This window comes from Montipora capricornis, chromosome 4 (assembly GCF_036669925.1).
Source record: "Montipora capricornis isolate CH-2021 chromosome 4, ASM3666992v2, whole genome shotgun sequence".
In the NCBI taxonomy this organism is placed as follows: Eukaryota; Metazoa; Cnidaria; class Anthozoa; order Scleractinia; family Acroporidae; genus Montipora; species Montipora capricornis.
The window spans coordinates 34,412,924-34,428,434 of NC_090886.1; the positions used below are offsets into that span (position 1 = coordinate 34,412,924).

A 15,511-nucleotide genomic window follows, 5' to 3' on the forward strand; every position below is an offset into this window, starting at 1 on the left:
AACAGCGGTTGGTAATCGAGCCTAATTTAGACACGGCGACACGGCTGGTAACTGGGTATGAGCATGCGCACTAATCGGTCTCTCAATGACGTGTTTATATCCGTATCCATAGTAATAACCACGGCTGCAGCCTGGGACTGACGTTGAATCAAATGTTGAATGATATGTTGAAACTGTTTTCCCACCCCAGCAGTCAATATCGCAGGGCTGTGCTGTCAACCCCCAAACTCTTCAAGTATTGACAATTGACTGGAATGGGATTATAGATGACGTCATATTGCGTCTTTTACGCACAAAGAAAGTACACGATCACACAACTTGGGAAAAAGTAAAAAACCAAGTTGTCATTGGCATTGCACCGTTGGATTTGATTGGTTTATATCCGACCCATCACATTATTGCTCAAAGTACAATCCGTCAATAGCAACGCTTGCAAGAAAGGATTATGGGAGTTTATGAGGAAAATGTTAAAATAACTCAAAAAAACACAAAGGATTTGAAAATTTTATAGTTGTGAAAGTCGATTCTTACTAGAAATGACAAACTTCGGTCCAAAATCTGGAGTCTCCCGCATTATCCGGGAGAGTTGACAGCCCTTCATCGTTCAACAAAATCGAAAAGCAGCAAATGTTGAAGATCTTTGCCCGGGCCGTTATTCTTATTTTTGTGATGATGTGTAAATTTGTATAACCACTAAACTCTAACTCGCTGGTTTTCCTGTGAAGTGCCCAAACTTCCACTACAACACAGAGAAAAGCGTTGATTCATTCATTCATTCATTCATTCATTCATTCATTCTTTGACCGAGGCTTTACTTTCGGAGACTCAGCCCGAGATAAAGTGAGCACCTGGCCTCACTCGTTCAAAGGCCAGATACCTTTATCTGGTCGGTAAGTCACTATATTCAGTCTCTGCAAAAATTTTAGTATTTGCCCTCGTAACTGTAAATATGCACACTCTAAGCACATCTAGATAAAACTAAAGGTTTGTAAGAAAATTTTGGCCAACGTTTAGCGTGAAGTATATTTTACACTATGGATAGTGACAGGAGCCCATGATGAGTAGGAGCACTATATCCTTGAGTCAACCTTTGCCCGTATCTTTCTATTTTTAGAACTAACCCTTCAGCAGGAGACTCACATTTGTATCAATTTACATCAATTCGCACAATTTGCGTGCATTGTTTTTGCTTTTTTTGTCCTCGTTAGACAATGACTTTATTCTGATTGGCCATTTTAAACATTGCGTGCAGTGCCAAACAACTCGTTCCGTTCTAAAAATAGAAAGATACGGGCAAAGGTTGACTCATAGGGCTTGTATGGGGGAGGCAAGCTCCTACTCATGGGCTCCTGATAGTGACTTATCCACTGGATAAAGTTTTCCGGCATTTGAACAACTCATGGGGGCCTGCCTCATCGAGTCCGACTGTCCATCGAGTAGTGTACTCTACAAGTGGAAGATCTTATTTCTTCTGCTTTCGTGCGGCAACCTTGGCAAACCACTCGTCACTTTTATCCTCATCCATTGCCTTTAACAAAACGAAACGGCAGCAAAGTTATGGTAGTAAACGTTAGTATTATGAATAAGTTCGGTGGCTCAGTTGGTTGAGCACCGGGCTGCCATGAGATCGTGAGTCCGACTCTGGCCGGACCAACTCTCAGGGTCTTAAAATAACTGAGGATTAAGTGCTTGTTTTGTAATTACATCCGCAAATAGTTAGACTTTCAAGTCTTCTCAGATAAGGATTATAAACCGTAGGCCCCCGTCTTGCAACCTTTCCCGATAAACAACACTGTGGGGGGGGGGGGGGGGGGAAACCCGGTCTTGTGGTCTGTCATCTTTTCACATACATGCGTGGGGTTGGACAGGTGGGTGAGATCAAATATGGACTGATAGCTGCTGCCAGAGGCGCCTTTAGAAGCTGGCGTCCGATCTCACCTTTGAGAAAGAATTGTAAACCGTCATCAGACTTCGTGATACGTGCGGTAAATAAATCCTAAAGCATAATAGTTGGTCTATAGTCTTCATTAGATTTAGCAGTATGTAGCTGGCCCCATGCAGTTGTTCGAAAAGTGGATAACGCTATTCACCGGATAAATCACTATCCATTGGATAGCGCAATTGGTTTCACTATTACTTAGCCAATGGATAGCGCTATCCATCGTGAGGGGCCTGCTTCTATTATGAATGGAAAAAAGAATTTTCAATCACCAATCGGCGCCAATGGAAAAAAACACTGAGTGGATTCTTTGAGACTTTCTTTTCCTCTTTTCCATCCTCGCTTTTCTCTCTCTGGAGTTCAACTTGTGCGGGACGGAGGACGACAACAGACGAGGACAACGAAGGTCGGCCACGTCGGCTTCGAGAGCAAGCATCACAAAAAGGGTTGAGTAAAAAAAAAATGTCCATAGCGAAATGACTACCATAAAGGAAAATAAATTTTTAGATAACATTCTCGTAGCCGTTGTCATCGTCCTTGTTTAAGGTCCCTAATTGTAACCCGGCTGTGCGGTGCTAACAGAAAGATAGCTGGGTGACTTAAAATTGATTTATTAAGGAAACAAAAAAGAAAGCTTGTTTCTACCTTGTCAAGAAGCTTCTCTCCTTCCGGGTCTGTTTTGGACAATTCCCGAAAAGCTTCATCACCAACAAAACAAATTTCATGTCCATCCTAAAAATAATAAAATATAACACAGTCAACAAAGAACAGAAGATCATGAGGATAAAAACATTTGAACTTGTCATTGAAGTGTAAATTAAATGGCAAAAAGCTAGATACTTTAAAAAAAAAAGTTCTGATCACTCATTCAAGGTAAAAACAATATTGTACGCTGCCGCCAAAAAGGACCAAAAGGCGGTTTGAAAAATTTTGTACTTCAAGAATCTAATTGTACAGATCATTTTGCAACTTTGCCGGTCAACTCGCAGCAAGTTTTAAGTCCTTACCGCGGCGTATAAGACGGCCATCAAAACCTAATGCTTGCAGTAAGCACCGAAATATTATCCAGAAAAGTATAATAAGAGCGATAGCTTCGATAACGATTTTTCCATTATCAGTGAAGAAAACCCGTATGTCGGGATACAATACGGACTTGAAAATGCCCAAGTCCCAGATGGCTTGGTAACTCAAATGTGGTACAAGCGCACCGATATCGCACGGTTATGGGCTGAAGTCTCGTTCAAGTATGAAGTTTTCAGGCTTCTTTTCATCATCATTATGCTATGCTGTCGTTGAGTGACCACATAGCGCTTTCACTTAGGTGGACCAGCCTTCTCTATCGATACCAGCAAGCCCAACTGCCTTTTCATAGGTGACTGTTATTTCCTTTAAATCTGGGCCGATCACGTCCTTCCATCTCATCTGTTGTCTACCAGGCCGCTTTCTTCCAGGAGGTTCCCAAAATAACATTTTCCTTGGCAATCGTCTTGGATCCATCAGGATTACGTGACCGAACCAGGTCAGCCGCTTCCTACGAGTAGCCCTATGAAAAGGGGGGTACACTGTACACTTCATCATTCACCTTGTAATCTCTACATGTCACTCCAAGGATTGTCCTTAAACGGCGATTGTAAAAGCAGATACTCGTTTCTTCTCCTGTTAGATGGTATTCCAGGCTTCTGCTCCATACAAACACATACCGTGCATTTTACCTTTCGACACACCCATCCGAAAAATTGTTTTTTGCCCTGATTAGTGGTCGGGCATGCTAAGCCACTGGGGATCCCCGCGCTGCTAAGTCACCTCATTAACCTGCTGCGTCACCAGGTGGTGGCCTTGATGGTGTAGGAGTGGCTTAGCTTGCCCGACTAGTAATTAGGGAGACGTGGGTTCGAGTCCCACTCAGGGTAAAAACCAATTTTTCGGATGGGTGTGTCGAAAGGTAAAATGCAAGGTATGTGTTTGTCTGTGTAACATAGACTATACCTTTCATTTGCCTCGAAATTTCTAACATTCATCTGCTCCATACAGCAGTATAGTTATTACAAAAGCTTGGAATAGTCTTGCCTTGGTGTTCATGCTTACATGACTGTCAACGTCTCAACCGTTTCTAATGTTTCATCAATCCCCATATTGACGGTTAATTGGGTTGACTCCTTTGATATTCGCTAATTTTTGTCTTCTTAGCGTTTTCTGTTAACCCTACTCTTCCTCCTTTCTGTTTCACTTGCGATTTTCCATTCTGCAGCCTGGCCTTTGGGTCATCTATCAATGCAATAGGGACCTTTTGATCGAAGGGATGGGGACGACTAAGAGTTCGAGTTTTCCTTTCTGAGCACGCGCACTTCGAAAAATGTCGGCGTCCAAACCTTTTGCTTATGCTCAGTGCGGAAAACTCGCAGTCGTCTCCGTCCTCCGATCATTCTCGTCACCAGAGCCCCGGATCACATGTCTGCGCATGACCCTTGGCTCTGGGAAACTCTATGTAGGAGAACATGCGCCGTAGGGTTCTTATAGCCAACAATTGGCTATTTGAACCTTACGGCGCTTGTTTTCTGCTCGTGCTAACATGAATGCACATGAATGTTCTTTACGAAAACCAATGAGAGGACACTTTGTATCAGGGTTTCACAGAGCTCTTATGCGCAAAAAAGAAGAGCTGTGGGGTCGAGATTGTCCTCCGATGTACAGGTCTCTAATGTCATCGGCAAAATCGAGGTCTGATAGTCTCTCCTGACGATAACGAGATCTACGCCTTCTTTCAAGTACTATTCCCATATCAGTCTTGTCAAGTGCATTCTTCGGGACCCAGTCTATTATGATGCCAAATAGAAGAGGTGACCAGATGATGCGTTGTCTCACGCCTGCTGTTACTGTGAACTAGCCAGTCATGACGCCATCAACTTTTACACAGCATTCAGATCCTTAATTCGTAGGTGTTTTTCATAACGTTCACAATTTTCCCTGGTATACCATACCCTTTCAGTATTTTCCATAGGGATTCTCTGTGGACACTGACAAATGCAGCTTTAAAGACAGGTGGATTTTGACGGGGAAATGCATCTCCAAGCTCTTCTCAATAAGCTGCCGCAGTGCAAAACACTGGTCTGTGCAAGATCTTCCAGTTCTAAACCATGCAAAATTTTCCCGTAATCTCTCAATTACTACATCTACATCCTAGATCCCGCAAAATCTTAAAAAGACAACGCGGGTGGTCGACCGGGACTGTAGTACATGTAGTTTGGCTTTAAAAGCATTCTTATCATCTAAGTTGAGTACATCAGGGGGGGAGGGGGGGGGGGAGTTTATTATTCCAGTCACAGATTATGCGTGGCTAAAAGCTGTATTCATATTCATCATAACTGCTGTGGAGTGCCAGAAATTTACTCGGATGGGATCCCCTTGTCTTCTGGCTTCTCTTCTCATCAACAGAATCATGTATACGCAGCAATATGATTGTATAGAAAACCTTTCCAGCAGTACTGAGTAATGTTATCGCTCAGCTTCTTTTGAAACTGCTTAAGGTAGTTAGAACCAGTTTCACAACTTTAAGGGACATTCTTATTAGAAGGGTTATAACTAAAACACTATCACGTAACAAATGTTATGGTTAGATATGAAACACCAATTATTGCTTAACAAAATACGCTCACTATTGTGACGTAATAGGTTACCATGGCAACATGAAAGCTCTCCAAAAACACCATATATTTCGTACTTACTTGCTTATATCTCATGAATGAACTCGGTGAAACCCATTTTTATTGTAGAATAGTAATTAGCAATCTGAGATAGAACTATCAGCAAAGTTTTAAAAATCTACTTTAAGTTTCGAAAAAATTAAGGTAGCCCTGAATTGGCTCCCAAGTTGTCTAATTAACTGGGATGATAAGTTTCACTTAAAGAAAACTGTATCACTTGGGCGGCAACATTACATTCTCCTAAAAATTGGGTCTCATTTAACGACAGTGACTTGGGGATACTCGGAAAAGAAAACCCGAGTACTCCTTTGCAGGAGTGAAACCCACGACCTTCCAATTTGCTAGCACCACTGAGCTATTGGAGAATCGTGGGAGCTACAAGTAGACCATTGCACTACGTACAAGTGATAATTGTCCGGCCATGCTACTTGGATCCAAATTGTCGAAATGCAGCAAATTCGCAATTGCAATTAAAGCGTTGAGGTCCATTGTGGGAGGACTACATTTTGGCAAGTTTAAGGAAAAATCGATAGACAACCAGCCTGATAAAAAAGGCATACTTACAGGATCACCCAAGATGACAACTTCCACTGTCGCCTTTCCGGGGGTATCCAAACTTACAAGAGGAGTCAGTATTGCGTGACCTGCTTCATTGACAGCACTTTCAATTCCTGGCAGCTGATCACGAGGACACGAGAAAGCAATTCGTCCAAAGGCCGTAGCATGGTCTACTGGCTGACCGAGATTAATCAATTCAAGCTTGCACTTGTCTGCATCATAACCTAACACTGCTTTAGAGTCTGTCTGTTCAAACAATGTCATACCAAGTAATTTATGCCAATACGTTACTGACTTGGCGAGGTTTGAAACTCCAAGGGCCACTTTCCTCACTGGATCTAGCAAAGAAATATACAAGTCATGTATCACTGTTTTGGTTCATGCAAGGGTCATGGATAAAATAGTAGAGGCATTGTTAAGCTCCTTGTCCACATCTAAAATACTCTTTTTATGAAGTAGCCTTCCCCTCAAAACAAAAGCGAGACATTGCTGGGCTATTATTTTTATCCTCTAACTGAACAACATTGTGATGGGTGGGGTGGGGATGAGTATGGGACTTAATTGGCCTTCTTTTCAAGTTATGGCCCAAAAGTTTGATATATGGGAAAGTTTCATTTCAACCAAGATTATAATAATAGTAATAATAATAATAATAATAATAATTATTATTATTATTATTATTATTATTCTATCTCCTTTAACTTTACGCCGATTTACAACACAATAGCCAAGCCCATTCCTTGGGCCTAGGGCTAAAATGAGGTACAGCTGTAGAAGTCTATCTTACTTGATAGAGAGTGTCTTTCTTAGGATGTGAGATGTTCCTAGCAGTGCAATCTTCTGTAGTTCACTAATTTTGATGTTACCCGGGATTTATTTGGTGTATTTCTCCAAGCCCTTATTTATTAATCCCAGCGCTCCAATCACAACTGGGATCGTTGTGGCCTTCATCCCCCACATTCGCTCAATCTCGATTTCGAGGTCTTAATATTTTGACAGCCTTTCAGTAACTTTAACGTAAGTGTTCTTTTCAGTAGGGATGGACATATCAATGAGTAGGCAGCTTTTCTCCCGTTTGTCTTTTATTACAATGTCTGGTCTGTTGGCTTTTATCTCACGGTCTGTCTGTATTGGCATATCCCACATCATCATCATCATCATCATCATCATCATCATCATCCTCATCATCATCGTTATTATTATTATTATTATTATTATTATTGACCTAGCAGTAGCAGTAGCAATAGTAGTAGTAGTAGTAGTAGTAGTAGTAGTGGTGGTGGTGGTGGTGGTGGCGGCGGTGGCAGTGGCAGTGGCAGTGGCAGTGGCAGTGGCAGTGGCAGTGGCAGTGGTAGTGGTAGTGGTAGTGGCAGTGGCAGTGGCAGTGGCAGTGGCAGTGGTAGTGGTAGTGGTAGTGGTAGTGGTAGTGGTAGTGGTAGTAGTAGTGGAAGCAGTAGTGATATTTTGTATCTAAAGCACATAATGGTCATCAATAACCTCCAAGTCATCCATACATTTCATAGGTATAAAGCTCATCATTGTCAAGTAAATGTCCCCATGGATCTCCCCATCAAGTAGCCTGTGAGCAAGCTGTCTTGCGGGGTGGCAAGAGGGCTTGCTTGCAGGCTACCCATCAAGCTGTCTCTCTCACTTATTGCTGTCCTTACCACCATCAACATTTTGATCCACAAGTGTAAATTTGTAACCACCAGGAGCACTGACAGTGATACAACCATCTTCCCTTTCTGTAATTTGGTAGTTATTCTGTTTTGCATTTGCAACAGCAGACTTGGAGTGCACTGTAAGACCCTACACAGGAGATAGTAATAATATTATAATGGGCACAATTTAGGACTTACAACCAAAGATAGCTTAATGCTCAGAAGATTGATCATTGCAATTCATATTCTGCATACTGGAATACAATTTACAAATTTGCTCTTGGCTCAGGTTGGCAACTACATGTACAACAGCCCTTGTGATTGGTTCCCAGTTAACATTATGGGTACAAAAATATGTCTATAAACCACACTTCAAACTAATACACACTGTTTCATTGAATCCTTTCACCAGAACACGCGAGCCAAACAGATTGACCTGCTGCCACTCTAGTGCCTTCATAGCTCAATACACCTCTTTAGCTTGTATGTTTTCTTTTCCCATTTCAGACCATGTGATCTTGTTCCCAAGGGAATTTTCCTTTTGTTTTTTTCAAAAGTTGTGCATACATACGCAAATGCATAACACAACACTTGAAAAAAAATGTTCCGTGGAGTAACATCACATGGTCTGAAATGAGAAAAAGAAATGTACAAGCTAAAGAGGTCCATTAGTAGAGGATTGCACTGACATCGCAGAGGCCACGGGTTTGATTCCCATTGAAGGTACCTGATGGTAGAGGCAGACAAAAGGCTTCAATCAACGATGCCCAAATTAGACAGTCTCCATTGGGGTTACACTTAAGATTTTGAAGAACACTCTCCTGCCATTTTTATACTGATATGCAGACTTTTGAAAATTTTATCAATAGCTTAACCCATTGACTCCTGGGGTTTCCCCATTGACAAGTAAAATCGTCTGGTGTTAGACAGAGTAAAATACCAAGTATGGCCAGTTTAGCCCGGTTTACGGGTGAATGAGTTCATGGAGTGAGTGATTACGTTGGTGAGAGCCAGTAACTCCACTAATTTATAAGAGTTCCTGGGAGTCAACTTAAGTAAGAAAAAATGTCACAGATACCTGAAAATCGTTTCCAAGTTGATATTCTTTGATACCATAGTTGTATGTTAGCTCAACAACAAAGTGATCGTCTTCTGGCCCAAACCCAGCCATGGTCTTACTCCATTTTCCATCATAAGGGCTAAGCAAAAATAAGAAGTTAATGCGAGCTCCCATTCATGTAGGCTCAAGGTAAATTTACATGTAGCAAAAAGTATGCAATTAAAAAGAAAGAACCTCTATAAAGGGTTCCAGTGTTAATAAATTCTTGAATGCCCCAAGATAGGCATTCTTTGATAATGCTGTTTAACGCAGCTTAACCCATTGAATCCTGAACTGTGCTCCATTGACAAGTCAAATCGTCTGGCGTTAGACAAGACATGTTACGTTTTTTCTGAAATCAAACCTTTGTTTGTCCACACATAAGATTGTGCTTAAAAAAATGATTCAAACTTAATCACACTTACTGATACATGTAATATGACAAAATAGAGCATACAGTTTTATGACAAAAGGATTTTGTGATGGAAGTCTGATTTATGCTTCCAATTAAAAAATGATGCTTGTAATAACATGAGATAATTTCACATATGACAACACATTTTATTATATAGATACTGACGAAATACTTAGTCTAGCCTTCTTCTAAAAACTCATAAAAATTATCTTCACCACGCATAGTGAAGATGCATTATGTGAGGATATAGGTGTCATCATAGTAGCTAACATGATTAGCCAAAATGAATAAAAAAGTGAGCTTCCCCTTCCTTGCAAGATACATGTACATGAACCTTTGTGCTGTAAATTTTTCTCTACTACATTAACATTTTTTATGACTCAATTCGACATTATCATAATTAGTTTTTCATATCTAGTATCATGTTACACAACATGTGTGTTTTGGCGGTTGATGCCCACTTTTTCGCCAGTTCAAAAATGAGTAAAATAAGTTGTCTTTAATCTGGACATTTCATCAGTATCTATATATTAAACTAAACATTACATGGCAGCTAATGGGTCCACATTTTGTTTCCTCTCATGCTGATAGTATCCATGTAATAATTTATCTTCTATTTCTTTTTTTTCATGACAATCAATGACCTGGATTAGAACTGAAATTTGATACATTAAATAAAATGTGATAAAGTATACTCTCATCTGTTGGGATAGACAAGGTACCTTCTAATTTTCAAATGTTACGTTTGTCATTACAGGCAAGTTAGCTGTGTTTTTAATGCATAAAGCACAATATTAAATTAAGCAAAACTAAAACTAAACTTAAAAAGCAAGAACAGTAATCACGGATGTCATTAGGGGCCGTAACCCATAACACCTGTTACGGCTGAGCCCAGTCAATGTTACGGGTGATGGTTGCTGCAGAATGAATATTCATGAAGTAAAACAAATTGAAAGTTATTTATAAACATTTACCTTCTAAAGAAAATATAATTGCTGCCTTGTGTTGTCTGTTTTCCTGATTCTAAGACATGTTTTTGGTAAAAATCCAAACATTTTCTGTAAGAACCTTCGGAGAACACCCCCGATCCATCGTTGTTGGATTCCGATGGCATTTTCAGCGACAAAATCATTATCAATGCATCGTACATGTACTTGATACAAATGGGATTCCACTAACCATTTTTCACGGTTCTGTGATGCATCACCACTTCCACGTGGTTAGTAAATATCTTAATTTATCGTGAAGTTTATCTTTTTTGCCCTGTTTCATTTTCGTCACTTTTTGATTGAGAAAATATAAAATTGCTCCTTAGAGTGCAGCAAAATGCATTTCTGAGGGTCTAATTTTAAGAATTTTCTGGGGGAACAGGCCCCCAGACCCCCCTGGGGGCTCAGGTGCTTCGGGCCTTCCTTTACATGGCCTTTGGCCATGTATTTACATGGTTCAGGTGAAATCTTGAGTGTTGAACCTGATTCAAAACTTAATGACAGCCCTGGAAATAATTATGCAAATCACTGAAAATTAAAAAGAAGAAATTCTTGTAAGTAAAGTGTATTAGACATACCCATTGCAAGAAGCTTTACAACCCTCCTCAAATTCTTCATGACGTAACACCTACAATGGAATGTAGCAAAATTAATTCACCTCTCAAGAAAATTACCGAACCCAAACAACTCAGACACGCCCTTTTCCTTAGCTTAAAAAAGAACAAATTTTCACATTAAATATTTAAGTTTAATAGGAACTACGAGAAAAAAAATATTTTCCCCCAACATTAGTGTGGGATAGGTACATAGAGTGAACTGAAACAAGGTGAGCTAAATGTTGCTTCAATGACGTTTGTCATGCGACAAGGTATCAACTGCTGGTGTTACTATGCTGCAAAAACCAGAAACTGCCCCAGGAAAAGCAACCAAACCAAAAAAATTTCTAGAAGATATAGGGAATAAAGTATTTTGAAGATCTCCGCAAAATGTACCTATGAAACACATGCATGTACTGTCAGCAAAAAAATGCATTCTCACGCAGAATGAACAAAGAGCTGACCAAAGAGATTTTTCCAGATTCTTGGAAAATGAAATTTGGGGCAAGTGGAGGAAACTAGTCATTGTAAAATGCAGAAATCACACTAAGGCGACTTAATATTGTGTCTGTGCTTGTGTGAAGCCAACTTCTTCTTCATGAGAAACTGTGGTAAAATATTAGAGCCAGGTACCCTTTTATAGCAGATGTAAAGTAAAGTGGTGCATTTATATAGCGCCCTTATCACTAACGTCTCAAAGGCGCTTTACAATGATTCATTTACCCCCAGCGGCTGGAAGCATATACAGGCGCAAATTGCAGCCGCTTCTAAGCAGTCCATGCATGCTGGTACTCAGAATCTAGACCTCTACAGCTTCCCTATTTGTTTGCTCAATGAAGACCCTGTGAACCTGTGCTGGGAAATTTGTTTTGCTAAGAAATTATCACTGCATGTTAATAGGTAGAAAAAAAGATAAATGAAAAGTTCCTGTGAGACTGACACGTGATCGACTTAGTGCAATTATCATTGGAAGGTAGAGAGGTCTATATACTATACTATTAAAGCTCTGCTTTTTAATGATGCAAAATTCTTGTCTGGATAACATGCATATGGTTGTATCTGACTATCATCAAGTGAACAAAACGGTCCAAGGGATCTCCACCATAATGACATGAAAAATTTTCCATTCTCCTTTCTAGGATCGGAAAGGGTTGCCTTTGTACTTACTCATCTTACTCGCATTGAAAATTCAGCTCAATGTCGTGCTTCTATAAATCCGGTATGGATGGTTTGCAACCAGTCTCTAGGGACACAGGTGATAATGCTGCAGTGTACATTTGCTGGTGGACGAACAAAAGGAGCTTATGAGACATCTTTTTGTTTTCGTCCACCAACATGGCGGCGATGACGTAACGTGAAGCAGTACTTCACTTTCGCTCTCTACTTCATACTCAATACAAACCATAGAATACCGTCCTACCTTCATTCCAAGGATTTCCCGATAAAATTTCATAGTTTCGTTTCTATTTCCAATCTTGAAAACAAAGTGAAGAGCTCTTCGGAGAGACATTTTTGCACTCTAGTGGAAACTCGATTCACGGGAAGACCAAGGGAGACAAATGACACAGGTCACCCAGTCTGCGGCGAGTGAATAATGGTCACTCGTGTTTATATGAAATTGTTCCTCACTGCATCACATGAAAAGTACATGAGTATCACGCAGGAAAGGTGTGACAGAATTCAGCTATTTTTAGCAACACATATCACCAGGAGCCATTTGGTGAATGACAGCGGCAAAATATTGGCTATTTAAAAGATCTTAAAAACTAAAAAAATGGCCTCTTCTGTCATTCTTGTTTATACGCCGATCAACTCGAAACTTCAACATCCCCTCCCCCTCCCCTCCCCCCGTAGCAAAGCCCGGGAATTTGAAATTTTCAAGATTTGATCGTTCAAATTGCCGCCCCCTCGGGCCAAAATGGTGTTCAAATGCCCTACCCTATCGTCGGATTTGTCTGTCATACCCTACTAAAGAACAATCGTTGTGGGCTCCTGTCGTCTTTAATAAAGACCTTTTTTGTAAGCCAATCGCTCACAAATGCTATATCTCTCTTCCTTTAAACTCTTCCATCTCGTCCAAACCCGAAAAATTTTAATTTTCCCCACCCTAGGCAGGCAAAGGTCAAATTCCCCACTCCGCCGGCACAGAGGATAGTAAAAAATGCCCGGGGTTTGCCCGGGGGGTGGGGGATGTTGAAGTTTCGATTTGATCGGCGCATTATGAGAACTAATCTATTACTGACTTCTTTTTTAGAGCATATGATGTTCACATATAAAAAAAAAACTTGACACATTCTATAAAAATCATTCGTTGTATAAAATGATCCATGGCCTTATAGACATAAATGTCCAGCACTATTTGCAATTCTCTTAGGAAACACGTCAGTACACGCAATAGCATGTATGTTTTTAGATATTCCCTAGGACATCCAGAAACTGAGACCAACTCCCAGGTTAGGTAGATACTACTCAGTCGTCAACGGGGATCAAGGAGAAAGTTTTTCGTGGCTTCTCTGTGAGCTAAACCAGTTAATAAATACACCTTCGGCCACAGCGTTTTTTGTTCTATTTAGTATGTTAATGTAATTTTTAATTTGTGATATTACCGGCTTTACCAATTCAAAGGTATTTTTGCGAGGTTTCCTGAATATCCGGAAAAAGCAATTATTGAAATCCAAAAAGAAAATTGGGGGTAACCAATCATTTTTCAAAGAAAATTAATCACCAATGTTTGTAAAAAGCTTTAAATTACAAAGCTATTTATCGCGTTCTTTTCCAAATTTAAGCTTAATTATCTCTGAAAAATGCACGGTTACCCCCAATTTCCTTTTTGGATACCAACAGCACTTGCTAAGTTCTGCTTTCTCCACATAGTATTGAACCGCACAAAAATAACCCTGTACTAATGAGCACCACCCCTAGGAAATCCGAGTATCTTGAGTGGATGCGCAGAACGTATGCGCAATAACAATAGTGGGCACACGGTCCTCAACAATACGCCGTTCAAAGCGTATAATACCATGTTGCGCAGAAGTAGGGTGATACATTTTGGAAGAGCTAGTTTGAAACAGACTGCAAGGATTGAATAGACTAAAGCGATGTTCAAATTTGCCAAGTACGGAACAAAAGAAGTAAATGTTTCTGCAGCCAATTGAAATCTGAGGGCTCATGACAACGGATAACGTATTGGTGAATATCGCTTAGTGTTTACAAATAAAATCAATAGGTCACCAAGCAAAAGTAGTAGTTTGGTTTGGTACAGGTTGTTGGATCGGAAATATAAACTTGAATCTACGCAATGCAGGGGTGACATACAAAGTCACGGTGAAACCAGTGGGAAAAGGAAGAGTGAAACACTACCGTAGCGAGAGAGAAAACTTGTGAAACCCAGTCTTGTAAAGTGGCCAAGTAAAATTTAGCCCTCCTCTTACAAGCTACACAGGCAACCAGCTGCAAAGCAGTGTTGCGAATAATGCGGTGATCTCCCTCTAGATAGCTAAAATGAAGACCGTGAAACAATTAAAAAATTGACTTCTGCGGATGATGCTCGTACAAAGAACAGCTAAAAGAAAAAGAAATTTCACGCATTTCCAACATACCGCTGCTGCGAGTTCTGTACTGACATTTCATCATGTTGTCAACATGCAAGATTTAGATTAGCTATATCTTATTCATAACATTTCCAGAAAACTGAATCCAAGATTTTAATCATTAGCTGCTATTGAGCTTTCACTCAGAACATGGACTTGAGTTTCTAAATTGGCAAACGTCAATAAAAGGTTCCCACTGAAACCCCAACACAGCTCCCATCGCTTTGGTTGCCCCACCGCATGTTACAAATCCGGATTTTCATAGAACTCTGTAAGCATTGAGGCTGTTTGAAGCCTCGCACGTGCAGATATCCCCCCCAACGACACTCGACACAACGGCTGTTATTTGTTGTTGGAAAACGTAGTTTCGTTATAAAGGGAGGTGAAATGGTTCAAGGCATCAAGTGAATTGTTTTTAGCCTAGGAAATTCTATTGTCCATTTTGCGGCACCGAGCAAAGGCAACCGAAACCTTTCAGGTATTCTGAGTAATTACCCGATAACTCAATTTCCTTTGATACGTATGGCTACAACACCAATTAACAAAGAAAGAGATAACGTGGATTTTGCAACAATTTAACGTTTCAGTCAGTTTCTCCCTATATCACTGAGGTGTAAAAATTTCCTATTTAGGATCCTTTCATTCGCTTTTGTGTTCGTCATCTTTACCCTTTGCTAAATATTATTTTCTTTGTGTTCACAAGCTCTCCCTAGGGGTTATCGCGCATAGCTTTCAACCAATGAAATCCCCGCTTCCTAATTCTATCGTGCATTTTTCTGCACTTCCGGTTTTCAAACCCATTTTAATACTCAGTATATACATGTACCTTTACGTATCCCGAGTAATAAAGGTGAAGGTGAAGTTTGGTTATCAAGGTACTTTGTTATTCCTCCCAACTCAAATACGTTTTCTGATTGGTCAAAACTTCATGACGCCCGAGGGCGAACAAAACTTCTTGTTATA

General features: G+C 40.3%; 1 protein-coding gene across 4 annotated transcripts in view; it reads right to left on the reverse strand.

The window, feature by feature from the left end:
- Window positions 1-361: 361 nt before the first annotated feature.
- LOC138045996 (glyoxalase domain-containing protein 4-like) overlaps window positions 362-15,511 on the reverse strand; it is a 35,784-nt gene continuing 20,634 nt past the window's right edge. For 2 of the 4 annotated variants that reach the window (XM_068892678.1, XM_068892681.1), the window contains exons 5-7: window positions 6,205-6,536; window positions 2,585-2,671; window positions 362-1,528 (exon numbers count right to left, since the gene is read on the reverse strand). In XM_068892678.1, the coding sequence (XP_068748779.1) occupies window positions 1,463-1,528; window positions 2,585-2,671; window positions 6,205-6,536 (485 nt within the window). In that variant the 3' untranslated portion in view covers window positions 362-1,462. Of the gene's footprint in view, window positions 1,529-2,584; window positions 2,672-6,204; window positions 6,537-7,865; window positions 8,008-8,937; window positions 9,059-10,940; window positions 10,991-12,125; window positions 12,239-12,378; window positions 12,540-15,511 lie in introns of those variants that run through there. The other 2 variants (XM_068892680.1, XM_068892677.1) reach the window with 2 other exon arrangements.